At 36.7% G+C, this 27294-nt stretch overlaps 1 protein-coding gene and 1 long non-coding RNA gene across 2 annotated transcripts in view; both read left to right on the forward strand.

The window, feature by feature from the left end:
• Positions 1-253: 253 nt before the first annotated feature.
• On the forward strand, positions 254-3683 carry LOC135474072 (uncharacterized). Its single transcript, XR_010444621.1, has 3 exons — positions 254-895; positions 2279-2383; positions 3414-3683. It is a non-coding gene; the product is annotated as an uncharacterized LOC135474072 (long non-coding RNA).
• A 2939-nt stretch (positions 3684-6622) lies between these two features.
• LOC135473445 (myosin-IIIb-like) overlaps positions 6623-27294 on the forward strand; it is a 52938-nt gene continuing 32266 nt past the window's right edge. Inside the window, exons 1-15 of the mRNA XM_064753296.1 lie at positions 6623-6793; positions 12097-12162; positions 13672-13805; positions 14112-14214; positions 14875-14977; positions 17178-17334; positions 17881-17980; positions 18764-18892; positions 19694-19802; positions 20945-21064; positions 21722-21822; positions 22809-22895; positions 23272-23337; positions 24529-24642; positions 25354-25465. Coding sequence (XP_064609366.1) covers positions 6686-6793; positions 12097-12162; positions 13672-13805; positions 14112-14214; positions 14875-14977; positions 17178-17334; positions 17881-17980; positions 18764-18892; positions 19694-19802; positions 20945-21064; positions 21722-21822; positions 22809-22895; positions 23272-23337; positions 24529-24642; positions 25354-25465 — 1609 coding nt within the window. The 5' untranslated portion in view covers positions 6623-6685. The remainder of the gene's footprint in view (positions 6794-12096; positions 12163-13671; positions 13806-14111; positions 14215-14874; positions 14978-17177; positions 17335-17880; positions 17981-18763; positions 18893-19693; positions 19803-20944; positions 21065-21721; positions 21823-22808; positions 22896-23271; positions 23338-24528; positions 24643-25353; positions 25466-27294) is intronic.

Consider the following 27294-nt stretch of genomic DNA (forward strand, 5'->3'; position numbering starts at 1 on the left):
ATGTGATACCGGTATTAAAAAAAAACACATTGAATACATGCTACGAAAAGGGATGTGTATGTATGGAGATAGTTATAGGTGTATATGGCTGTATAGGGCACGCACTTTTCTCCCTCTCAGTGAATTCTCAGCTCTTTTCTCATAGGCTATTATCGTCAAGCTGGCAAAGCCTTACGTCTGTTGTAGGACGTGATGCATAAACAAGTTCACGCTCTTGTGCATCAATCTGTACCATACAGTCCGGCCAGTTTCAGTTTGCCGCATATATGACTGATGGATTGTAACAAATGAGGTCTTCGAAATAACCTTTCGGTGAGGTAGCACTACAGATCATCAGTGTGTCAGCCTGCTACAGGGAGACACCGTCGAGATTTGACCGAAACTCATCGATAACCCTAGCTAACAAACAAACAAACTATGTGCTACATGCGAGAGAAGGCGGGGGTTGAGGAGTGCTCGCTGGCGCAAATGGTTAAGGAACGGGCTAACTACGACCATCAGCTCTTGGCTAATGAGGTCACGTGTTGCAATCCAGCTCTCGCTAACTGTTGATGGAAACGGAACCTGTTCACTGTCATATAATTGAAAATTTCTTGAGCAAGGCGTTAAACACCCATGAAATAAAATAGATATACCATTCATTGTTTTCGAAATACTTTCAGAGAACGCCACAGGGAGCTGTTCACCTTTAAAACACTCTGTCGTTGCCTCGGGGTTTAAAGGTTATGTCAACTATTTGTCATCGAGGGTACCAAGTACTCTACCTTACATCATTGATGGAGACGAAACGTTTTTGCTGCATCATCTGGATAAGACCAAGAAGGACAACAACGTGCAGCTTTCCGTTGAACTGAGATCGAAGTCTTGTCACTGTCTAAAGGGGATAGATATCAAGGTAAATAATACACTTGATACGTGTTACATACGTGTTTTACCTTTTAGCAAAGGTATATATAGAAATGTTATAATTTTGATTTATATCATAATCCAATTAACCACTCAAAGCCTTATTTGAAAATATACATGTTCTTCGGTTTTAGTTGTTCCGGAACTTTATTTATTTATTTTTCAGCTTTATTTCTTAATTTTAAATAATATTCTAATGATAGTGTATAGTTTTGAAGAAGCCACAACAAATTCACTCTCCTTTCATTTTTACTGATGAACAGAATTGTGTGCGTTTTATTGTAATGTTTTATTCGTATATATAGATATATAACAGCAATTGTCATATAAAATAATCGGTTTTGATTTGACCGATGTAATTTCAGTGGTCGTTCCGGTGTATAGTTTCTGTTGCCTTCAACTAGACCCCAAGTTGTTAAGAAACTTTTATATATCGGGTGGGCATAAAAAATGTGCCGTACTTTGACACTCAGTATCTCCGAAACCCTCTTACGCCAGCTTCTAAACATTTACACGCTCAAAAGCCATTACGTCCTAAGAATACAGGCCAAATTTCAGTTTCATCCTTTAAGATTTCTGTCCATCGGACCAAAATCAAAATAGAGTCAAAAAAGCATGTTCCGGACATTTCAAAATGATGTTCTACCTTGTTCTACTGGAAAAGGTGATCAATTCCTTGTCCGCCGCAGAGAAAACCATACTGATTCAGCATAACTTGTGCCTATCTGGCAGAAGGGTTTCTGTGACACTAGAGCCAGACAATTTTTGCAGACGACACTTGATTGACGCATGTCACACAGATACAGCACGCGCTCTACTCATGACACCAATGTGGGTCACCGGAGCGTGCGTTTTTGAGGCTATGTTTTCATTTTAACCCTGTGTACAGATTACTCAAGCTATGACCTTGAAAATTGGTCAGTATATTCACAAAATCATGCCACCTGAATGTCTAAACTTTGACAGCGTTTGATAATGGAACAAAGCAGCATCAAAGTACAGCCCATTTTTTAATGCCCACCCGATATACGGCGTCGGCCTATCCAACTTGAGCCCACGCACGATTTCAAGTTTATAAGTCCTTTCTTCCTTGGTCGACGCTTTAAATATGCCACACAGTCGTATAATGATTGGCATTTCTGATTTCTGTTTCATATGTAGAAACCCCATGTAGACTACGAAACTAAAAACTCTACGAGAGGCCCTGCATTCAAAATGAGTCATTTTATGAAACTAAAGCATATCTTGTACATCTATATCCTGATTGAGACATTTACTTATGTCCTATTCTCATATAGCATCATGGGGAACTGTAAAATGTGCATGCATGTCTGACTTGTATCTAACAAATCATTTCTGCTTTATTTCTCAGTCAGTGCAAATTGGAGGGAAAAGACACGCAATGATGACGAAGTTCACTCTGGAATATTACGATGGTGGCTGGAACTACATCCACAATCCAGACGGCAAAATGAAGGTAGCATACATAACTCCAACCTCCCGCAAAAATCGATGTCGTACATGAGAAGGTCCCCCAGCAACCTGCGGATGGTCGTGGGTTTCTCCAGGACTCTGTCCGGTTTCCTCCCACTATATACTGCTGGCCGCCGTCGCATAAATGAAATATACTACGGCCTAAACCGCCAGTCGAATAAATAAATAAATAAAATATCGATGCCATCTTACAATCAGTCAGGCCCTGCCTTAAAGATGGAGAAAAAAGAAAAATCACATAAAGCTGAAAGAGTGCAAAAAGTCAGCTGAAAGAGTGCAAAAAGTCAGTTGTAAATGTGGTCTTCAACATTTTTTTTCGATTTATTGTTAAAGAGGAAATAGATACTTGAAAATAATTTTTTGTATGGTTAGTATGTGGAGCCTCATCTTAGTATATATTGTCTTTGTGTATATAATAATGTTATAAATGAGAATGTAACACATGTTTGATAAATATATTTACGCTGTACAGTTTGGTCTTTTCAAATAATAAATGTGTTCAACCAATATATTTTCAATATATTAACAAACAGAATCTGGTCTTTTCAGCTAACAAATGTGTTAGGCCTGGATTTTGAGCATATTTGTATTATCACTATGTTAACAAATGCTATCATAATTCAGATTAAATGCATAAGTTTGGATACACACAACAGTATGTATCACATCCTTGTTTAGAACCCTGTTATGCTCAAGTATCCACCACACAAAAATATTTTCAAATACCCTTCTCTGATAAAGGAAAACATCGAAAACAATATTTTCAAATAAGTTTTGACGCTCTTTCATCTGATTTTGGCATAATTTGGCATTAAGTTTTCTTCTTTAAGTGACTGGCAGATTTGCAGATTTCCATTGACCTACTGGTCAAAGACAATGGTCTTAACAAACTTACATGTAAATATAACACTGGGAAGTGCATAATCATTTGTATTTCATAAGGATGTTCAAGTATTACATCTCTGCCGTAGTACCACATACTTGCATTAATCACTGTTCTCTGTTCCTTGCAGCTTTTTTCGGTCGCAGGACAATTGGCTCATGATTCTATGGTTCCGTTTCATCGACGTATTTACACGACAGCGCTCAGAGTGTTTCCTCAAGAGTGGATGAGGCTTCCGTGGGTTAGAGTTCAGCCTGTCGACTGTGGCTGACTTCACCTGAAGGCCATATCCAATCTGATAGACTATACTATACATATTTACAGACAAACAGACGGTTGATACTGTGTGGAAAATTGTCATTAATCATGATGTTGTTTTTTTTTGTCACTACAAAAGCTGTGTACCGATTCGAAAAATAAACTTGCTGACTTTTACAATAGCAGTATTTGCTCATCTTTTTCTATATTGTCCTATATGGTGTAGAGTTCGAATCCGCTTGTGGCAAGTCCTGTCTTCAATGAACAACTTTTTTTCTCTGTGCATACATATATGTAGAACACACATCATGCATGGATCTCACAGTGAGTCAGCATGTTACTGAAAAGACACATAGACATACAGCTACACGTATCCATGTGCATTCAGGTACACAGTATAAACTCCCGGAAGAGTAACAACCCGGAACTATATAAGCTCTCTACATATACATGTACGTGAGTGTTATACAGTGGTACCAGATGCTGTATAATTTCAGGTGACTGAAGTGAAAAGACTTGATGGTAAATGATGCCTACGATGTAGAGATATACAACTCGGATAATGACGTTCTGTCAATCAAAAATAACTGTACTGAAATTCCTTTCTGGCAACTGTTAGTTTTATAGAATGTAAAAAATCGAAAAATATTGGGCAAGAAGGCTCTATATATTTTTAAGGCATCCAAAAGATATGTCACAGTTTCATAGATGCATAATTATTTAAATGAGCGATCGGCGAGAGCTGGAGTCAACGTGGGCCATGCATTTTGCAGACTATATGTACATAAGGTTCCAATATATGTTTACGTGAAGGAAATATCAATTAATTATTTCTTTAATATTAAATTCCCTACATCTGAAATCTGTACAACATTATTTCCTATTGATATACAATGACAGATCTTGCTAAGACTTCATCAACTTAATAGACGACATGAATAGGCCTACATGATTTAAATTTACAATTACCTCCATACATGTATGCATTGTAGTATGTTTGTGTGTGTGTGTGCTTGAGGTTTAATATCATACTTAGCAATTTTTCAGTCATATGATGACTCATTAGGAGTCATTAGGTGTGTATACATACATTGTGTATTCTTGTGGTAGGACGAAGTCATGCCGAAGACATCAAACATCAATGACAAACCACCCAGTCACATTATACCGTTTCCTTGATCTAACCCATCAGAGCAGCAAGTACCATTTTGAAAATTTTTCGGGGGCCTCCATGGCTCAGTTGGTTAGCGCGCTAGCACAGGGTAAGTCTCTCACCAATGTGGTCGCTGTGAGTTCGAGTCTAGCTCATGCTGGCTTCCTCTCCGGCTGTAAGTGGGAAGGCTTTCCGGCAACTTGCGGATGGTCATGGGTTTCCCCCGGCTCTGCCCGGTTTCCTCTCACCATAATGCTGGCCGTTTAAATAAATAAATAAAATCTTTCGTATGACCCGCCCCGGGTTTGATCCCTGCTTTCCCGACTTCAAGGTAGGCGATCTAACCATTATAGGCCACCGAAGCGGTTATGGTGGTAATACGGACACCTGTAACTACAGCATGATAGACATGATCTTTTCTATGTGTCAGTTTTGGGCTTTTAGGACCATACGAGTTGGAAATTGGATTTTCCTGCCAAATTCTTCTTTTCTGGACATCACTAAAATCTGATGATTAGTGTTTAATTTATTTGATTTGACTGGTATTTTACGCCATACTCAAGAATATTTCACTTAAACAACGGCGGCCAGAATTAAGGTGAGAGAAAACTGGGCATCGGGGAAACTCACGACCATTCGCAGGTTGATGGAAGACCTTCCCACGTGCGGCCGGAGAGGAAGCCAGCATGGGCTGGACTTGAACTCACAGCAACCGCATTTGTGGGAGGCTTCTGGTTCATTTCGCCCTGCTGGCGTGCTAGTCCCCTCGAATACAATATTAACATCACCTCTTTTGGTTTTTACCAGCCTTATATTTCAATGGAGGTACAATGTGCTAACACTTTTCTTGCGCTTACTAGCACTTTTATGTCTGATTTGACGCAAAATTAGAATGTGTTGACATTATACGGGCCTATATACGATGACCATTCATTGGTTGTTTTAAATGTAGGCCTGTACAGTTACGCTTATATATAAACGAGTCCTATTATAACACTTTTTCGTCAGTCGGCTATATAGATATGCATAAATATGATAAGATTGGTGATGAATGAAATTAATGTTCAAGTTCATTAATTTGTATACAATAATGCCCTATATTTAAACATTAATTAAACCGATCGATCATCGATAAGACAAAGTCAATTTCACGTATATACCGTACACGACAATTATAGAACACTGAAAGCAATATATAGACGATCTGGAATCACTGTATGGTTTATTTGTCTAATATTATACATGCCTATAGCAAATGTCCAGTATTTAAGGTAATCTGACTTAAAATACATATACACGTATGCGTCTCTCATATCAGGCCGCAGGAGAGATGGGATGTCAAGAAATTAAAGAGGCTGTTAATTAATATATACATACACAAGAATCTCCATCTTGCGCATCTTGCTATACTGTCCGGCATTAGGCCTTTGCCGTGAATGAGGTAAAAGTTCGCCCCCCAGAAATGTATTTTAGAGGCAAATAAATGTCACAAACCATTGCTTTTGGTGCTGAAATCAACATTTTCTCAGCAGGATATTTTCCTACCTTCCAAACAAACCTCAAAACACCTTTCTTAGGTCAACTGAAAACTCACTCTGAATCAGACAACTGAGCAGTTTAGACATGAGTGAAATTTTAGGTTATTTACAGTATTTAAACCCTGTTTGAAAAAAACATGTTAGATTGACTAATTATAAACGCATGGCTTAAGTGTTAAACTATCTGAGCGTGCGATATTGAAATTCCTTTAGGAAGACGTTTTGTATGGACTGGCATCAGATGTTTCGCTTGACGAGGCACAGGTGGTACAGACATCAATGGGGTACCCATGCCTCTTGCGCCTCACCAGGAACGAGAAGGCCAAATGGGACGACTCATAGATGTGGATAAGTAGGTCAAACTATGCTTAGCGGTATTTATAATTCACATACGATGACGCTTCCAAACTTTGTTCAATATCTTCGTGTTAAGTTTACTTCCTGACTCGGGGAATGATGGCTGACGGCAAAGCTCCTGACGACTTGACGACTTTATCGCAGTTAGACGAAACAGATTTGCTGCGCGCCTTGAAGGCAAGATACGAAAGCGACAAGATCTATGTAAGTAAATGGAAATTTAAATTATGAAGTAAAAGCGTTGTTGTTGTACATGTAAGTATCGATTTCACTGATGTATGGGGTATACTATAAAATCTGTACGGACTCTCAATCTTTTCACCTTTTATGTATCGCAAGGTATTTGTTGAAGGCATTGGCAAATACATTAATTGTGATTTTTCGTTTGGTACTTTGACGTGCTCTTTAAAAAGTAACTTCTTTAAGGGGCATCTGGAGTAAGTCGACATGCTGTACTACAAACTTTTACCTGAATGTTCTTAATAACGGACTGACTTACAATGCCGGTGTAATTTACCAATGCACTGGTAAGTTACACCATGGAGGTAAGTATGAAGAGACACTGGAAGTTAAAGATGTGATGGGGGAATCATTTATTTCCTTGACCACAGATTATTTTTCGAAGCTAACTAGACCTACAGAGAACTTGGGTTAGTTATTCAGAAGTGAATTGATAATGAAAGTTAAAGCATACTCTCATCATAGCACGTCTAAACAAATACAGATTTAATCTGAACTGGGTCTACTGTTAATGCTTAACTCATAGTGCTACACTTTTAAGCAGTCTACATACATGTTTGTCATGTGGTGTCTAGAGCAAAAGGAGGTTAAGTTTTTGTAGGCATCTGCCTGTCTGTCCGTCTGTTTGCCCATCCAAAGTTATGGATGGATTTGGATGAAATTTTGTGCACAGCTTGGCTTTGGGCCAGGCATCAATCTATTAAAATTTGGAGGTAAAATTTTTTAACAATTTTTTGCGAAATGTTATTGAATGTCTGTCTTCAGCTATGCGGAAAAAGATATTCATGGATTTGATTAATACAATGCACAGCTTGGATTTGACACAATCACCAATCCATTTCATTTTGGGGTGATAAAAATCAAGATCCAGATGGAGTCCTCTTCACAGCCAGATGGTTAGCTTGTATAGGGCTATGACCCTAATTAAGGAACAACTAGGCCTACTACATGCATCAAGTTTTAATGATTAAGAGAAACAAAGGGAAAATTTTGTTTGTTCTGACCTTATTTCTGGATCATCTTTGTGACCTTGGCATGTTACAGAATTTCTGTAGACTACAAAATTTTAATAGTGGTTTAACAGAGCGGAGCAGACAGGAAGCAGTGAGGGGTATTCACCCAGGAAATCATGATTCTATACACATATATTGTACCTCATTCTAGTTTTTATAGTTTCAGGATGTATTTGCGTGTCAAGCATTTTCATGTGTGTATTTATGTGAGCAGAATAGTGATAATGCTTATATATGTGTAGTAACCTCATCTGGTAAATAAAAAGAAGTAGCGCATTTTAGTAAAGGAAATCCTACACAAGCTGCTGTGATGTACAACACGGCCATGTTTTCAATTGTCATACTAAGTACAGAGAAAAAGATTTGTTCTCAGATGGTAAATATATATTGTACATGTTTCTTGTTGTCTTAGATAACACGTGCCTCATAACTCTTCTTATGGTCATTTTGAATTGTTCTTTACCAACCAGATCTTGTCTTTGTTTCACAAAATGTCATTGGTAATAGCTGAATGCCCATATTTAAAGAACATCTCTGTTCTGTTATAGATGCGTCATCTGATTAAGAAGAGATTTTATATGATGTCTCTCTACGTAAAAAGTGGGTTAAGCATGTGCTAAATGTTGCGTAGGTAAACTCTGAAATCCAAAACTTGGGAACAAAAGTAGTTTAGCTCTATGAGTGTACGATTTCACCGTACTAATCACACAGCTGCAGTTCACATGGTAACAGTATCAGTCATTATGACATTCCTGAAAGATTATCCCTCTACTTACTGTACAGTGTACCATGGGTTGACATCTGTTATTTTTTTCGCTGTATTATGTTAATGAATACATGTATATCTAGGTAGTACCAGACGCTCTCTAATTATATGTGCATGATTAAATGTAAACCTAGTTTTTGTGATACCTGTAGGATGACCTACAGTAACAAATTATTTGCTAACATGTTTTCCCACCATTGATTAACACCTTTTTGTCAGTAGTACATATTTGTGTATAGATTTATGAATAAATACATTTACACATCATGAGTACAATGATATTTTTTTGACATTTAGGCTTCTGTGGATATATACCGTATTTCTCCTAAAGTTTGGTATTTAAAAATGCATTTTCAGAAGCACATAAAAAGGCATTAAAATGATACTTTTTATACCATTACTTACAAATGTAAGTTTTTCTTATGAGATATTGTTCAGACAAAAAAAAAGCAAAAAACAAAATGGCCGCCCAATGTTAAAACATTAGGGAAAAGGTCACTTTTTGCCACTTCGTTAGCGACCACTAAGGCCTAGTTGCACAGAATAACTTCACGAAAGCTGAAAATTATGCAAATCCAACAGATACAAGATCGCTGACAGCGATTAAAAATAGGCATTTTTTGGTGCAATAATGTAGGGAGGACGGTTTTCTTCACTCACGCCGTTTGTTACTAAGGAGATCACACAGTCTCTAGCTTCCGGTCTGTGTTACAGAATAGCTAGTACTATTATTTAATAAAATTTACTATGAATAACAATAATGACATTGTAAGTACATGGGTAGCATCGGTTATGGGTATTTAAAAGCTAATGTGCAAAATTGTGTAGCTGAGTTTGCAGTTAGTTGCAAAAAGAGAATTGCCAGTAAACCATTACGTGATGATTGGTTTAATGTTACGGTTTTATGCCAAGATGGTCAAAGTTGCCAGGCCTTAGAAGTTGTCGTTGCCAGGGGCACAGCATACATCACAGGAAGTTTTGGACAAATATTTCCAAGTGTTGAACACCATCCTCGCTGAAAATAACCTTATGGACAACCCGAAATGGATATTTAACATAGATGAAGCTGGAGTAAATACAGAACATGCTCCTCGGAAGATTGTCCAGCTGTCTGTACGCTGTAACATCTCCCAGGTCATCTATTGTCACAATATAAAATGCAATTGGAAATCACATCCCGCCTTATTTTATATTTTGCCTGGGAAGAGGTGGAATGCAGAATTTTTGGATGGATCCCCACCTGAATCTTCTGGTGAAATATCTGGCAATGGCTGGTCCAGTTCCGATATATTTCATAATTATCTGACCAATCATTTCACAAAACATGCCAACATAACGAATCATCCCAAGGCCCCAAAAACTCTAATTTTATTTGATGGACATTAATAATCTCTCTCTTTAACTCTTATTGATTGGGCAAACAGACATAATATAATTTTGTTTGTTCTTCCTCCACTCACCAGTTATATAAAACAAACTTTAAATGTTGCTGTCTTTGAATCCTGCATCAAAATGACTAAATATGAGGTTGCAAAACTGTCTGTCACACCATTCCAGAAGGCAGTGCCCCCTGAAAATCTAGTTTCAGCTTTTAGGAAATCATGCCCTTTTTGAGAGAAGGCAATTGAAGAATCAGAAGTGGTGCCATCAGTCATTTCTCCAGCAGAGAACTGTCAGTCAGACAGCCAGGATAAGGAGAATATTCCACCTGCAAAGCAAGTCGATCCATAATACAGAAAATATTTATTCATTGTCTTCTGGTTCTGTAAACACACTCATTGCTCCTACCACATGTCCGGAATCATTCATATCCATCCCTCATCCTGTAAATAACAAACCATTATCTCAAAATAGTAATTTTAGCAGACCTTTGTCAAACCATGGCAGCGAGTTGCTGAATTGAGCACCACTATGAGCTTCACTACTGTTACTCCAGCACAGTTCTTCCAACAGAAATCAATCACCAATGTTGTAAAAAAGCCAACAAATATATTTGTTTCTCCGTTTCTTGCTGGAAATTTGCTCAGACAGTGAAAATTATTTTTCAGTTATCCAATCTATTAAAATCAAGCCCAATTAAGCTTTATCAGAGAAAGTACGTACCAACAAATCTTCAGTGAAGAAAACCCCTAAAATTGCTGTATCTGTAACTGACAGTCCCAGGCCTTATTAATAATAAATTAAAAATTAAAATTTTCTGTCACTAAAGATGCAAGCTTCATAAAACTGTGCAGATTATTTCTCTACACCCCATAGAACTTTCTCTCAGAATGTTTCAAAATATTGGTCACATTGGTTGAAAAGGTTAAAGAATTAGGGTTTGCATGCAATAGCTAGTCTATTTATTTATTTTTTTATTTTATTGGTGTTTTACGCTGTACTCAAGAATATTCAATAGCTAGTCTAAGTAAGTAAAATTTTCAACCGGCCCCCAATAGCACAGTGGGTAGAGTTTCAGGAGCGGTAGATCCAGGGTCAAGCCTGGGTCGATTCACACCTAAGACTTTAAAAGAGGAAGTTGTAACTTCCTTGCTTGGTGTTCAGCATGAAGGGGATAGTGCAACGACTGGTTGACCCGTATCAGAATAATGGCTCAGGCGGGGCTGCTTACTTACCTTCGGTAAGGCGCCTCAGTGAAGCAGCTCTAGATAAAAGAGCAGAGAAAATCTGTCCCGCAACAAGGAGGCACATTACATGCACTCTAAGGACTCCTTCGTTGTAATATGACTGAAAAATTGTTAAGTTAAACCCCAAGCACTCACTCACTCAGATTTTCATATACATGTACATACGTCACATTTTTGCTAGAGTTTACTAGACAGGCCTTCTCCACATACAGTGCATGTATATATAGGAAATTAACTATACTACGTGTACATCTATTTTAAATGAAAGAAAAATACACTGTTTTTCTCTTTTTGTTTCATTGTTACACATATTTACATGCTAATCCCACATCCTGTTAGAGATGTTTGTTCACCTTGACCAGGTATGATTGTTATCTGCATGTCATTCTATATTTTTGTTTCCAGGAAGAAGGAAATTTTCGGTTGGTTTAATTATTTATTGGCTAATTGATCATACACGTAATTAACATTGGAAAATAAATAAATACATGTAATAATAACACCACAGCCTCATTCTAACTAATGTGCTAATCTAATTATACCCAGGAGCCTCTCACCAATGCGGTCGCTGTGAGTTCAAGTCAAGCTCATGCTGGCTTCGTCTCCAGCCGTACGTGGGAAGTTGTCCAGCAACCTGTGGATGGTCATGGGCTTTCTCCGGGGTCAGCCCAGCTTCCTCCCACGAGAATGCTGGTCGCAGTCACATAAGTGAAATATTCTTGAGTACAGCGTAAAACACCAATCAAAGAAAATAAATAAATGAATTTAATTATACCTGTAGAATACTGTATTGGAAACAATATTGTTATATAACTTATGATGGCATGCTGTGTTGTAATTTACTTTTTCCTTTTTCCACAGACATATGTTGGAGACATTCTCATAGCCGTCAACCCATTCAAGGATCTGCCTATCTATGGCAAAGATGTAAGATCACATATTGCACTGTCCTAAACGATAGGCTATCATTAAAAACATGAAATTAAAAATTTGTTGGCCATAACTCGACCAGTCCACCTGGAAAGGAACCTATGCTCTAAAGTTTTTTTATTTGGATTTTGACAGAATGTTTTTGCTCTGAAAGCTAATTTCTTTAAAATCCCCGATTTTTCATAAGTCAGAATGAAACAACATATAGAATTTCCAAATGATTAATAGAAACTTTTCTTATAGGGCTGGGATCGCCAAAGAAAGAATTTTTTAAGTACGGCCTAGTTGTTAAAGAAGAATGTTGGATACTGTCATCTGAGCTTAATTAAGATAAATTTAATTGACAAAGAAGGTTATTTTTGCACATTTTAATTGTTCTAGCTTGCACATGAGCCTATTTGTTGATACGTTACACATTTTAGTAAATGACGTAAAGTTTTACCCTGGGACTCGGGATTCATTGCGTTGGGTGTGGTTGTTACTGACTGAGCACCGTGGGAGAGTATCGGGTGGTCAGCGAATTATACTGACAATTAAAGAATGTAATAAACAAGCTCGCACTTCAATTTTGTTTGGTGTGAACGTTAATGAAATTATGTAATAAAATCAAGCAGTTTAGTAGCTCCTTTGGCCCAACTTTTTGGTATAGTCGAACAATCATACAATCTGTTGGTAAGTGCTCAGTGGTGTGAAAACAAACTTCTGCCCCTCCTCACTGCATGTACTAGCTGCCTTAAGTTCAGTATTAAGTCTTTTTTGGCTGTATTATAGACAGGGAACTGTCTCTGCAAATACATGTAGGTCATGGGTGGTAGCTTTTCTATGCAAAAATGACTCAAAATCACCCATTCAACCCTCCATTCTACACTTAGGCCAGGCCCCTCTATCAAGAAGTGATCTTAGACTTATGTGAAAGTTTCATATCACTTTAAAATTGTTGTCTCTCATGTTATAAAGTCAAAATTTTGCTTGACAAAGTAAAATTCTGGGTACTTTATTCTTCAACAAATTTCAGCCAAAATATTGGAAAGGAACATACCAAGTTTAGTGATTGAAATGTTGACAGAAGGCTAAGATTCTGGGCTTTTTCAGTTTGTGTATAATGATCCTCTCAAAATATACATGAATAAACATCTTGTAAACATGTGAAAAGGTTGATGAATTGCAGTACATGTGCCCTAATTCCTCAACAGTTTCGCATATGAAAGAACAATTTTAAGTGCAATTTATGCACATTTTTAGGTTGGTTTTGGAAACAGAACTACATTGGTTGCATTGGCCAGTTTCAGAGCTTCACAAAAAGTGTAATTTTATCAGTCTACATAGACTAATGCCTTCAGAATATGCTTGAATTAACACCTTACGAACATATGAAAAGTTTGTTTATAAGAACAGTCAGTTGTTGAGTTGTTAATCCCTTTAGAAATTTAAACTAACAACATTAACACAACTGTTTTTCCATTTATACCTTATAAAACACATAAAGTCATCCATATTGCTTCCCAGGTCTGCAAGCGATACATGTTCAACAACAGCAGATGCTCACAACCTCCCCATATCTATGCTCTGGCAGAGCTGGCCTATCAGTCAATGCTCGGGAAGCGGGGCTTGCTGCCAGCCAATCAGTGCATTCTCATCAGGTATATTTGCATAGTGAGAGTAAGAATGAAATGAATGACTTCAAAATGTTTTTAATGACTCTTCATTATTTTCTTCTTTATTTTTTTAAACCATTTAGTTGAGTACTTCATGTATAATTTGCATACCCGCTTTCAAGCTGTACTATCCAATGTGTTGTGGAAGCGAACAAAACTTTCAAGATGTGCCATTTATAAATTAATGCAGAGGATGAAGAAATGTATTAATATGTTCTTTTGTTGATTTTAAGGAATTTCAGAAAATCGTTGAATTGTAGATTGATGCATTAATTTTAATTTTTGTTGAAGTGGAGAAAGTGGAGCTGGAAAAACAGAAAGTACCAAACTTCTTCTGCGCCAGTTGATGGAGCTGTGTAATGGGAACACGCAGTTGGAACAACAAATTCTACAGGTGTGTCTTTGCATTGTTTACATTTCGAAACGCCAGATGCAGGTGGTTAAAATTTGACAGTTTGTAAGGGATACAACAAATTTAGTGCAGCAAAACAGGGAATGGTTAGAAATATCTTTGTTGTTTCTGTACATCTGATTTACATGTTAATACCTGCTGAGAGATATAACGTAATTAATATATGTTTTGTTTATTTGATTGTTTTTTTCAGTAAAATATTCAAGAAGTTTTCACTTCGAACTACGGAATCCATTTTTAAGAGTAGTAGAAATAGTGGTGCCCAAAATAAACCAGTGACCTTTGGCAAATTACTAGTAACGTTTCCATTGTGTGACACTTGTATGTAGTCACATTTTTTGAGTGAAAGGCAAGTGGTTTTCTTATGAACTTCATGCATGACCACACGAAAGAGCACTGTCGACCACTTATAGTCATTAATGCCCCCAAGAACAGTGGAAGCCGGGAACTGTGAAAGTTTAAGACTGAGGATGGGATTGCATGATCTTAAGTGACATAGAGATCATAAGGCAAGCACCCTAACCCTAGGGCAGTGCCACAGCCCACTCACATTTTGAAATCAGAAAGCTTAATAGGACATGAGTAATATGTATTACTCATGTAGCATGTATTAATGCAACATTGTTGTTTGTGAAATTTCAGGTTAATCCATTGTTAGAGGCTTTTGGAAACGCGCAGACTCTGATGAATGATAACTCAAGTCGATTTGGGAAATATATCCAGCTAACATTCCACAAAGGACAAGGTATGGTCAACATGTCTGTCTTATTGAGATATTCTGAAAGAAACTTTAAGAGACAATTCTGCTGAATTTATCTTTCATTTTGAGTAATTAAACTTTCGGATCAAGTTTATTTATTTAATTTATGTATTTTTTTTATTTCATCAAGACTCAGTGCCATAATCATGAATTTTTCACTTTTATGATGATAATCAGTTTTATGGGTAGTGGAAACTGGTGTGCCTGGAGTAAACCACAGGCCTTTGGCAAGTTACTGACGGACTTTCAGCATGTGACTTGCATATATTTATGCGTATACACTATACTGGTAAAAGAGGAGTTCCTCTCCGGCTGTACCTGGGAAGGTCTGCAGCAACCTGCGAATGGCCGGTTGCCCGGATGCCCGGTTTCCTCCCACCATAATGCTAACCGCCGTCATATCAGTTAAATGTTCTTGGGTACGGTGTGAAACACCAATCAAATAAATAAATAAATAAATGAAAGAGAAGTGGCCTTGACAGTGAATATTTGACACACAGGCAATGTAGATGGCTTATTGTCACCCTCAGCCCCACCAAGAGGGAGAGGGAAGGAAGCCATTTATGTAATGTCATCTTTGCAAGCCCAAAAGTGTATTTGTTACATACAGATAGAAGCATTAGAATAAATTTGTGGCATGATAAGATAATATCAGGTCATTATACAGAGTTTTTCAAAAAGTTTTTCACAATTTACTTTGTCACATAAGAAGATACAGTTGTGTGCACAAAATTAATGTGGGAAATGTTAGGGTTTGCTGGCTACATGGACGTCAAAAGAATACAAGTAGCTTGTCGGACATGTTTGCCGTTTGAGGCAAAGGAAACACTGAAAAGAAACACTTTTCAGGAATGTCAGTTTCTTTTTTTTTAGAATTTTTCAAGCAAATAAGGTGCAGTTGACATGTTTGAAACAGAGGAATACATGGTGACATTTTCTGATGATATTGTCACCAGTGATGTCACAGGATTTTTTTGTTACGCTCTGAACACACAGAGACCGCTAGACTTTTTACATACAAAATTCATATAGAGCTGGGTAGTTGCCTAATATCCCTTGAAGCAAACTATTTCAAAGCAGAGTAGAAACATGGATTGGGTTCCAACAAACCACCCTAGAATCTGATGTTTCAAGGTGTTTAACTAAATTGCACAGGAAAAAATTTTAAAGGAAAAGACCTCAAAAAATCAAAGTAGGTATCACTAAATAGACCAGTTGAAACTATGCATAAATATACTTCCATTTATTTTTTTAGATTTTTGTGAAGAGAGAGAAAGGTATTCAAACATTTGAATTCTAAGGTGGGCTTTATGGACCATACTATCAGAGTTTAGGAACTCTGATAGTTTAGGTTTTTTCCAACTTTAATCATGACACTGAATGTTGGAATAGCTCTTTTCACCCATGAGTATAATATTACTGAAATAATGCTCCGAAGAATTCCTTCCCTCTGGTGAACATTAGGACAAAAAAGGTTCAGAGTTCGTTAATACCAAGATGACTCATAAAGCCCATCAAAGTATTCAAATAGTTGAATGCCCTTCAACGTTCTTCAAAAAATCTGAAAAAATAAATGAAAGTATTTTCATGCATAGTTTTCAGTTGCTTGTATGATGAACCTTACTTCATATTTTACCTTTCCTTTTATTTAACAGACAATGAATGTGTTTTCTAAAATTTGAGACTGCGAACATCTGGGCATTTGACATTTTTCTCGTGCCAACACGCTTTTCTTATGCAGACACGGCAGTGAGAATATTGTTTAAAGAACATGGGGGTTAATACAAAACTCTGCTTCAAGGCCTTGTAAATCCAAAACCAGATTTTGTTGCTGTTCCCCATTTACATATGCTGTGCAGTTTGTCCTGTTGTCAAACATAATGTAATTTCTAGGTGTTATTGACTGTAGTTCGCAGAATATCGTCCAGTGTTGTTTGTATACCGTACCATATCATGTTTTCACCTTGTCGTCCGCTTGCCGCTGCCTCATGTGACTGAAGTGGCCGAATATGCGCGGTCTCGAACATGATCTTGGCTATATATATATTCATAGATGTACTTTACATTAGAGTTTTCTTTACCTTAATTTTTGCTGCCTACAATATCTTCTCCAGGTCCTATATTTTGTGGAGAAAAAAAAGTAAATGAAGAATTGTGTTTTTTTTTTGTACAATTGCCCTTTTAGTGCTTGGAGCCAAAATCTCAGAATATCTGTTGGAGAAATCGCGTCTAGTCCAGCAGGATGCAGGGGAAGAAAATTTCCATGTGTTTTACTACATGTTTGCTGGGAAAACTGCTGATAGCTTGGCTGAATTATCCATGTCTCCACGTAAACGCTACAGGTAAAATCTTTGTCGTGTAATGTGAAAGGGTTTTAGTTAAACAGTTGACATTCTGTTTGTGAGTAAAACTGATAGTAGTACACGTACTACATTTTGAGTGAAATAGTTGGTTTGTTGAAGGTAATGAAATCTAGGTGTTGCTATTCAAGGATTGTTTGTTCCCCTATATTTCCCTCTACAGGTACATGTTCACTGATGTGCATGCAGGTATAACATCAGCATTGACGCTTTTCATTTCAAAAGAGTGTTGAAATGTGTAACATTGTACAGAATCATATATTACAGTTATTTGGCAAACGGAATCTCATCTGAAAATGTAACAGTTGTTCATGTTACAAGTATGTGACCAAAGGAATCTATCCTGAAAAATGTACTGTTTTAAAATGTAATACAGTACTTGGTATACACCTGAAAATTTGCTATTTCTTTGTTTTACAGTTATATGGCCAGTTGACTCTCAGTGTTGAAAATGTACTATTTTTTCATATTATAGTTATGTGGTCAGAGGAATCTGACTTGAAAAGGTACTAATTGTTTTTATTACAGGTATTTGGTTAAAGGAATCGCACCTGAAAATGTAACAAAATCCAAGCTGAAATATGATGAGTTGATAAATGCTCTTGAGCTTGTTGGTTTCACAGACAGGGTAAGTACAAGATATGGAAAATATTGATTAAATAGATAAGTTGTTGAAATAAACAGATATCAATATATAGATGATTGAACTAGAATTGAACTAAGTTGCTCATTTTCTTGATTCTGGGAGTTCTAGAGATTTTAGAAAGGTGCTTTCAAAGGTATTTGGGGTGTTAGGATGATATCATAGTGGAAAAATGTAAATTTTAGCACCAGAAGTAATATCTCATGACATTTAGTAGCCTCCAAAAATGCTCTTTTATGGTCGAATTTAATTAGGTCATTTAAAACTACATTTCACATTATCAAGAAGCCATATACATGTACATGCACCTTATCGAATGTTTCTTGAATAAGTTTTAGTAAACAGTTCCTGGTGTAATAATGTATTTCACCTAAAGTTTAGCACTTTTCAGTGACAAATTTATTCTGGTTGAGTTTTTGTGAAGTTTGACTAATTTCTTATTAGAAAAACCTATGTTCATTTGGCATAAAAAGTATCTTTTTAAAGTCTTTAGATGAACTGGAGTAGTTTTGACTTTTCAATCAGGTTGTGTTAAAGTTAAAGTAGATTTTTTCAGAATTCATTTTTTATTATTCCTTATTAAATATTTTTGTTCTTCTAATGAGTCTTATAAACTGTTGTTAGTGCTGGATTTAATTACCTTCTGTGTACTATTCTTATTTGGTATGATGTACTTCAAGTACTCTATAGATAAAAATAAGTTTAAAGGGTTACTGGGCATATAGTGGATCATGATTGTGGTGAACGATGTTGTTTTTGATTTAACAGGAACAGTCTGACATGTTCACCATACTGGCTGGCATTCTACATTTAGGAGAGGTGGTTTTCTCACCTGACGAATCAGAAGCAGCGACAATAAGAGAGCAAGGCGGTGCTCAAGCAATTGCTGTAGCTTGTGTAAGTCCTTTTCATTGGTTAAGTTGATATAATACATGTACTTGTAACAAACACATTTGTAATAAAGTCGCGGAATGTGATAAATGTTTTGCATTAACATTTACTTCAGATACCATCATAAATCACCTTGCACCGTCAAATTAATTGTGTTGAGAAAATGTATGATATGTTAGACTCTTTCCTGTATTTTTTTCCAAATTCCATAGTTTGTTACAAAATATAATGCTGTGATTGACATGAATTGGCAATGGTTCGCATTTCCTTGGTTAGGCCAAAATATTTTTAAGCGATGCACCAGGTCATGGTTTTATTTTTGAATGACATGCTTGACTATACATAGTAAATAGCGTTTAATGGTGCGTGCAGTCCAAGCTGTAAAATCCCCTGGAGCCATTTTGTGGCAGGCCATCAGCCTGCCAGTAGTTTGCCCGTAGTGGGCTTGTGAACTGGATGTGAACCAATGAGCAGATAGGGTTGTAGCTGTGAATCCAGCTCGGGCTGTTTAGTTATTTCTTAAATAAAGGCTGGTGGAAATGAATTCTGTACAAGTGTATGAGCGAGGCATTACCTAAAAATCATTTAAAGAAATCATTTGGATTTATAAGTACTTGATAAGTGACTTAAATAAACAAGAATTAAATGTGTTTGATTCTTCTTTTGCTCTCTTTCATTTTTGTTTTCATATTTGCACATGCAAAATCTTTTATCACGTTCTGTTGGTTTTCTGTAGAACTGTTTTTTTGTTGTACAAATGTACATTGTGATTAAGAAAAGTTTGCTCATGTCATTTTTGTCTTGTAGCATTTGCTAGGAATTGACACAACGGAGGTGAGCAAGTGTTTAACGTCCAGTTTGACTGTAACAAGGGGAGATCATGTAGAGAGGAAATACACCATACAGCAGGCTGAAGGTAGGTTGATCATTTGATTGATGGATTGATTGATTGATTGATCGATTGCAGGTTAATGCCATACTTAAGAATTTTTTTTAGTCAGTTTTATGGCTGGAGGAAGTTACGGACAAAATCTCTTCACAAATCTGACAGCCTTTTTCCCCTGTTTTTGGTTGAAAGAATATAAGGGACCTTCAGCTAACAAAAAACTGCCAAAAAATGTTCTCACATTTGCCGCTGATCGCTGATTTTACCAATAGCCTGTATGAATGGTGAGAGCAGAGGAATCGATGAAACTTGCTGAAGATAGATGTACCCCTCATGTCTGGAGTGATCATAAAGCTCACACCATGCCACGTGTATTTTACAGCCATATCAAGATTTATTGCAGCAAAGCTTTTAATTGATAAAATAGACAGGTTCTTCAGATGATTCCAAACAAGAAAAAGTACAAAGAGGGAACCAAGAACATGCTAAAACATAAAATTTTAAAAGATTTCTTTTGTGTGAAGAATTGGACTTTTTAAAAGTTGCATTTATTTTGAAGGACACATTAAAACATACACATATAGGCCACACTATATATGAACCTTACGTGACTCCAAATTTATTTGTGTTCTGCAAGTGAGTTGACACTAAAAAGTCCAAAAATGGAATAATAATAAAATTAAAAATCCAGCTTTATATTTTGTCCAATCTGCATGTCTTTTATGAATTTCCTGCTTTTCATGGTTTTCCCATCACATGAATATATGTCACGAACAATTGCTGGGACAGTCCCACATTTCCTACAAATTAGACAAGTTTTAATTTTTTTTATTGTTATGCTCTCCTCGGACATGGAAAAAGATTCATTCTGACCGTAAAAAAAAAAAAAATTTAAATTGATGTGTCTTGAAATCATTTAATTTAGTAACAAATTGTGTTCTGAGGTAAGAGCAGATAACTTTACTTTTTTGTTTCTATTTTACTTGGAATAATTGTATGTAAACGACTTACATACAGTATTGGTTTTCATTGTATCTCAAGTAGACATATGAAGTACAATGTATATCTGCAAATGAATGATGTGCCAGTTAAATTTGTTACTTTAAGTCTTTTCAATGAAGTTCAACAAATAAGTAGAACAACCAGGTCTGACCGTTATTTTTTTCTTTCAGATGTCCGAGATGCAATGGCGAAGGCATTGTATGGAAGGCTGTTTGGCTGGATTGTTAACAAAGTCAATCAGTTGGTGGGCTCCAAAACCATTATTCCTCCCAATGAAAGCCAGCAAATAGGTAATATTTCAAAAATGCATGAAAAAGGGCTAAAATTATTTTATTTCACTGTATGAAGGAGATGCCTGTTTTTGGCAAGGTGATTTAGAGGCTTTGGTAAATGCGTACTGTATTTCACCTGAAGTTGTCATTTTTAATGGGACACATTTTCTTTGATTCTGATTGATTCATCCACCTTTTGGGGCAACTTAAGTGTTTTTGTGAAGTATGATTACTTTCAGACATGTCAGAAAAAAAAAGGTGTTGACATCAAAAGTGTCATTTTGAGGCATACATACATATGCTTGTGAAATACATTTTTACGTACTTTCACTTTAGGTGAAATGCAGTCCATTTATGAACTATGGCAGCTTTCAGTGTGGTATGTTACATGCACATGCAGTTGGCATTAAAAGTTAAGACAGCATCAACATTTACAACACAACACCACAGGATTGTAATTCTCTTAACGTTATTGTTTAAGGTATTATAATGGGAGAAATTTGTAAATAGGTATTCTTAGACAAGTTTGCCTGGGTTTTACCCTTAATTTTGTAAAAATCGACCTAAGTGCTGGATGCAAGCAATACTTTCGGGCATAGGAGGATCTCACCTTAATATATGTATGTAATATTCAGTCAAATAAACACACATACATTGTAATATTTTTTTATTCAGGGATTTTGGATATATTTGGATTTGAGCATTTTGAACACAACAGTTTTGAGCAGGCATGTATCAACCTGGCAAATGAGCAGCTGCAACTGTTCTTCAATCAGGTGAGTTGTGTTTTTGTCAGCTTTTGAAAACATAGTGGTTACCATTCATAAATCAAGCATACACATTACCTGGGCCTCTGTGGCCCAATGGGCCAGCATGTTAGCATTGTGCACTGACCCAGGAGCCTGTCATCAATGTGATGGCTGTGAGTTCAAGTCCAGCTAATGCTGGTTTCCTTTCCGGTCAGGCATGAAAAGGTCTTCAGCAACCTGCAGATGGTTGTGGGTTCCATACCTTCCATACAATGCCTTGGCTCTGCCCAGTTTCCTTCCTCCATAAAGCTGGCTGCCGTTTTATAAGTGATATTCCCTATTCCTCAACCTTTTTGCTTACGAAAGAGCAACTTTCAATGCAGTTTATGCACATTTTGGATTGATTTTTGAGACAAACCTTGGTTGACATTGGTTGGATTGGCCAATGTCATGGACTCACAAAAATTATAATTTTATCAGTTCAAAGAATAATGCCTTTAGAATATGCTTGAATACACAACTTGCAAATATGTGAAAAGGTTAAAGAACTCTTGAGTAAGGTGTAACATTCCTGTCAAATAAAGAAATCAATCAAACAGACATACAAGTCCTGTTTTATTTACCTTGAAACGTGTCGGTGGAGCTTCCACCGTAGAATTTTCGTGTTCACTTCAATGCAAGGTGTAAGAGCTCAGTTTGTGGACACATTGAAGCTTGTTTGTATTGTAAAACAAGGGAGCGCATGGATGCACATTACCTGTGAATACCAAGTGACATGTCTCACCAATGCAGTCGCTGTGAGTTCAAGCCCAGCTCATGCTGGCTTCCTCTCCGACCGTATGTGGGAAGGTCTGGCAGCAACCTGCAGATGGTCGTGGGTTTCGCCCGGTTTCCGCCCACCATAATGCTGGCCGCAGTCGTATAAGTTAAATATTCTTGAGTACGTGTAAAACACCAATCAAAAAATAAAAAACAAAAAAACCAAGTGACATGTTACTATTTTTTCATTTCAGTTTGTTTTTAAACAAGAACAAGAAGAATACACAAGGGAAGGCATCGATTGGACAGAAGTTAAATTTTCAGATAACCAACATTTATTGGTGAGTTTTGTCCTGATTTATAACATTATGACATTTTGTCCTGAGCATTTGTAACATTGGTGTCAATATATAGCTGTATGTGAGAAAGATTGTTCCTTACTTCTGCTAGCCAATTGCTGGTGCTTTACCTAAAATATTTCTTTTTCCTGCACACCTAAAACTGACAGCCATGAGTGAAATGTTCTCAAATACACTGTCAAAGTCCAATCAATCAAATTTATATGCATGTACAAGTATAAAATTTAATATATATTTGCACTCTAAACTTTATGCATGGTTGTTAATTTCTTACATGTAACTATTAACAACATGCTCCTCTGAAGCACACGTACATAAACATGCAATACTGACTTTTGCAATATTCTCAACATTTCAGGACCTGTTCCTGGATAAACCCATTGGGATCCTGTCTCTGTTGGATGAAGAAAGCTTTTTCCCCTCAGTAAGCAGTCACCAGAATATCGATATAAATGTCAATGTGCTTATGTACCTCGTGAAATGATGCACCATTACTTACCATACCACTGACCAATTCCACCAGGCCATTTCTGACTCAAGATAAAATCCAAAACCTCTTCACTATGTCTAGATTTTGGTACAGGAAGCTGAAATTTAGACACATCTGTCTAAGGTAATATTGATGAAGAGGACAAAATTTTAATTTCCAAAGCCGAAAAATAAACTTTACGATCGTATTTCCAGTACTGACTGAAGTCAGAAATGGCTCTGTGCAATCAGCCCCAGACAATCCTGATTAATCTGGTTTGTACTGGTTTGTACAGTAGGGGGCTTATAAGGTACAATTTTAGGCCTATACTGTAAAATATTCATGAAACGCTATGATTATATGGAAAATAAAGAAAACTATAACAAATTTTTTTTTTTTAATTTCTTGATTTTTTAATTTCATTTTGGTGTCATATTTTATATCTTAAAACGACCTCTGTGTTTTATGCACATTTAGTTTCTTCAGAAATCACATCAACAGTGAACGGTTAAGTGCAAGGAGCTAGGCGCCCAATATTCGAACTAGCTCTCCCTGCCAGATTTGATTTTATGGCTAAACCCATTGCCTGTTGGTTACTTAATTTCCTGATGGGACAAAATACTGTAGTTTAGAAGAACTTTTACCATCCAAGAACAGAGCTGAGAATTTTTTTGTGTACTTTTATACATGCACGTTAGAGGCATATCATGAAGTGCATATTAACAAATAAAAACCATTTGTTTCATGTATCCTTTAAGTATGTACGTACTTACCCTAAATGACCTAAACTTTCGCCCACCAAAGTACATGTTTAGAGGAAAATAAGTGTCACAAAAATATTAGTTTTGGTGCCGAAACATACCATTTTCCAGTAGAATATTATCTTATGTTCCTTGCAAATCTCAAATCACCTTTCTAAAATCAATAGACCTCTCAGTATCAGGAAAAATGGGCAAGTTAGTCAAGGAAGAAATTTATGGTCATTTTAGAAATGATAGATTTGTATTTTGTAAGGTAACCATGTACAGGCGTATCATCGTAGTGTTGGTGATATCTGTCTTGGTGGCTGTTATCATTATCCTCTTTTTTTGTGGCGGATCACAGATGCTCGCTTTTTATGTTCACAATTGCATATGTATGTTTCAGGGCACAGACAGATCTTTTGTGGACAAACTGAATTCCAAGTTCAATCACCTTCCCCATTACAGCAAGTGTAAACACTCTGGTATACGTTTCACCATCTCCCATTATGCAGGACAGGTAAGCGCTGATCCACTCTGTACAGGTTTTTGTCCTTTGTCACCAAAGTGTTGTCCTTTGTCACAAAAGTGTTGTCCTTTGTCACAAAAGTGGAAGATCAAGACACAGAATTACTACTGTCCTCCTGCTGTCTGTCCATCTGGACGCAATACCTGAAAAGCCATTTTTTCTCGAATACACTGTCAAAGTCCAATCAATCAAATTTATGTACAAGTATGTACAAGTATAAAATTTAATATATATTTGCACTCTAAACTTTATGTATGGTTTTTAATTTCTGACATGTAACTATTAAAAACATGTTCCCCTGAAGCACACGTACATAAACATGCAATACTGACTTCTGCAAAGTTCTGAAAATTTCGGGACCTGTTCCTGGATAAACCCATTGGGATCTTGTCTCTGTTGGGGCCTTGTCATTGTGAAGATGATGGTTCACATTGCATTTCACTGTGTTCCAGGATCCAAGATGGCTTCCATTGGCCATCTTAACTCTCATTCATTTGTCCATGACTTACTGTGAATGCGATGTTATTGAAATCAAAAGATTGTATTGGAACTGGCCTAAGTGAAAGCCTATATAAAGAAATAAAAAACTGTGGCGATCATGGCATGTTAGTAACCGGTTGCTACATTGTGTCTTGTGTGATTGTTGAAACATGTATGGATGCCCTGTGATCGACTGATAAATTAATAACTATTTTGTTGCAGGTCTCTTACAGTGGTAGCAACTGGCTAGAGAAAAACAGGGACACTTTCCCCAGTGGTATCATTAATGCTCTTATGCAGAGTAAAAATAAGCTGATTGAGCGCATTTTTAAAGGTAAATTAATTTTAACATACATGTATTATGTGTACAATTAGAAAACTATAAGTGAGTTTAACTTTATAACTTGCTGTATTCACCATTCTTGGTCAAATTTACGTCAAACAGATCTATGTTAAATAATTTTTGAAAAGGTCTCTTTTTTATTTATATATTTATTTACTGTTGATTCACGCCTTATTCAAGAATATTTCACTTATACATGGGAGAAAACCGGGCATAACCCGAAGGAAACCCATGACTGTCTGCAGGTTGCTGACAGATCCATTGTACATGCACGGATCTGCATGTACGTGTACATATGTACTACCGTAGAGGACGCCAGCCTGAACTAGACTTGAACTTACAACGACTGCATTGGTCAAAGGTTCTTGAGTGACTGTGTTTAGCTAGTGTGCTAACCATGTAGCCACTGAGACTTTTTGAAACAATGTTGAAATGTTGTTCCACAAAACAGTCATAGGCTGATTGTAAGTTGAGTGTAACTACATGGACATGTGCCAAGGCAACACATGTTCAAGGCAACATATGTTCAAGGCAACACATGTTCAAGGCAACACATGTTCAAGGCAACACATGTTCAAGGCAAGACATGTTGTAGTATTGTAGTATAGGATCAGTTTAGCCCACTGTTGCCTTGTGGAACAGAGCACAGATCTGGTTCTATGAAGTTTGACCTAGACAGAATGTGCAGCTTAAATTCAGACAGATTGTAGTTTATAGTCTGAAATAGACTAGTCCTGGTTGGCCCTTGCTGATTAAGTTGACTATCAAAGCTCAGTTGAGTTAAACTTAGATGACTTAAACTTATTTGACTATAAAAAGTTCTCTTTGCTGGATCAGGGTCTGATCAGCTTCTAACCAATAAATGATCGCAAATTTGTACCAAGTTCTGCATTGCTTATCTGTGGCTTTAAATTTAATCGAGTGTTAACAGTGATAAATAATTGGATTATTGGACATTTGTCAGGTGCTTGTACCTGGTAGAATGGGATACCTTAGACCTAACCATCCTTCTATTTTAGAGAATTTCTTTAATACAGTATTAAACACCAATTAAATAAATATATACTATATTTTCTCCATGGTTTCGGTCATTCGTAAATTACTCATTTTGCTGGATTCTCAGTTCTATTGACTTTAGAAAGGTGCTTTTAGTTGTTTTCGGAAGGTATGATGATATCCTGCAGGAAAAATGTGAGTTTCAACTCTGCTGAGAGTATTTTCACAACTTTTATTTGCCCCAAGAAATGCACATTTTTAAGCAATTTTTATTGAAAATAAATGAATAAAGCAGAGCTGAATGTAGTTTTGCAGCTTCCAAGCAGTCTTCACACACTGCCTTTTGATTCTGCTTCAGTACTGATCTGTTTCAGCACTTCATGATGTGCTTAGTTATAGTAGCATCGTAACAGCACTAGTATAGTGTATATATTTAGTGTGCGGTTTACTTGACTGCTGTGGAGTGAAATTCATTCCACTTCTCCTGCTTATTCAGTGTTTTACCAGCGTTACAGACATAAGGTAGAATTGCAACAACATACCACTCGTGGCAGGGTGACCTTCCTTGGCTTTGAACCAGCAACCTTTGGGTTTTGAATCCAGGCTTATACCACTAAAGAGAAATTCCCCCCAGCCTGTACATGTAGATAGCGTTTATGTTACGCCCTGTTACATAACCATGTTAGTTTAGAGCTCAGAGGGTCAATGCAGCAGTGATATACTTAAATAACAGCCTTTATTTAAACAGGTTCTGTCAGTAGACAGTGGACATTCTTCCTAGTAACCAGTGATGTTCATATGTGTGTTTATGTGAGCATATTCAT

Source organism: Liolophura sinensis, chromosome 8 (assembly GCF_032854445.1).
Source record: "Liolophura sinensis isolate JHLJ2023 chromosome 8, CUHK_Ljap_v2, whole genome shotgun sequence".
Classification (NCBI taxonomy): Eukaryota; Metazoa; Mollusca; class Polyplacophora; order Chitonida; family Chitonidae; genus Liolophura; species Liolophura sinensis.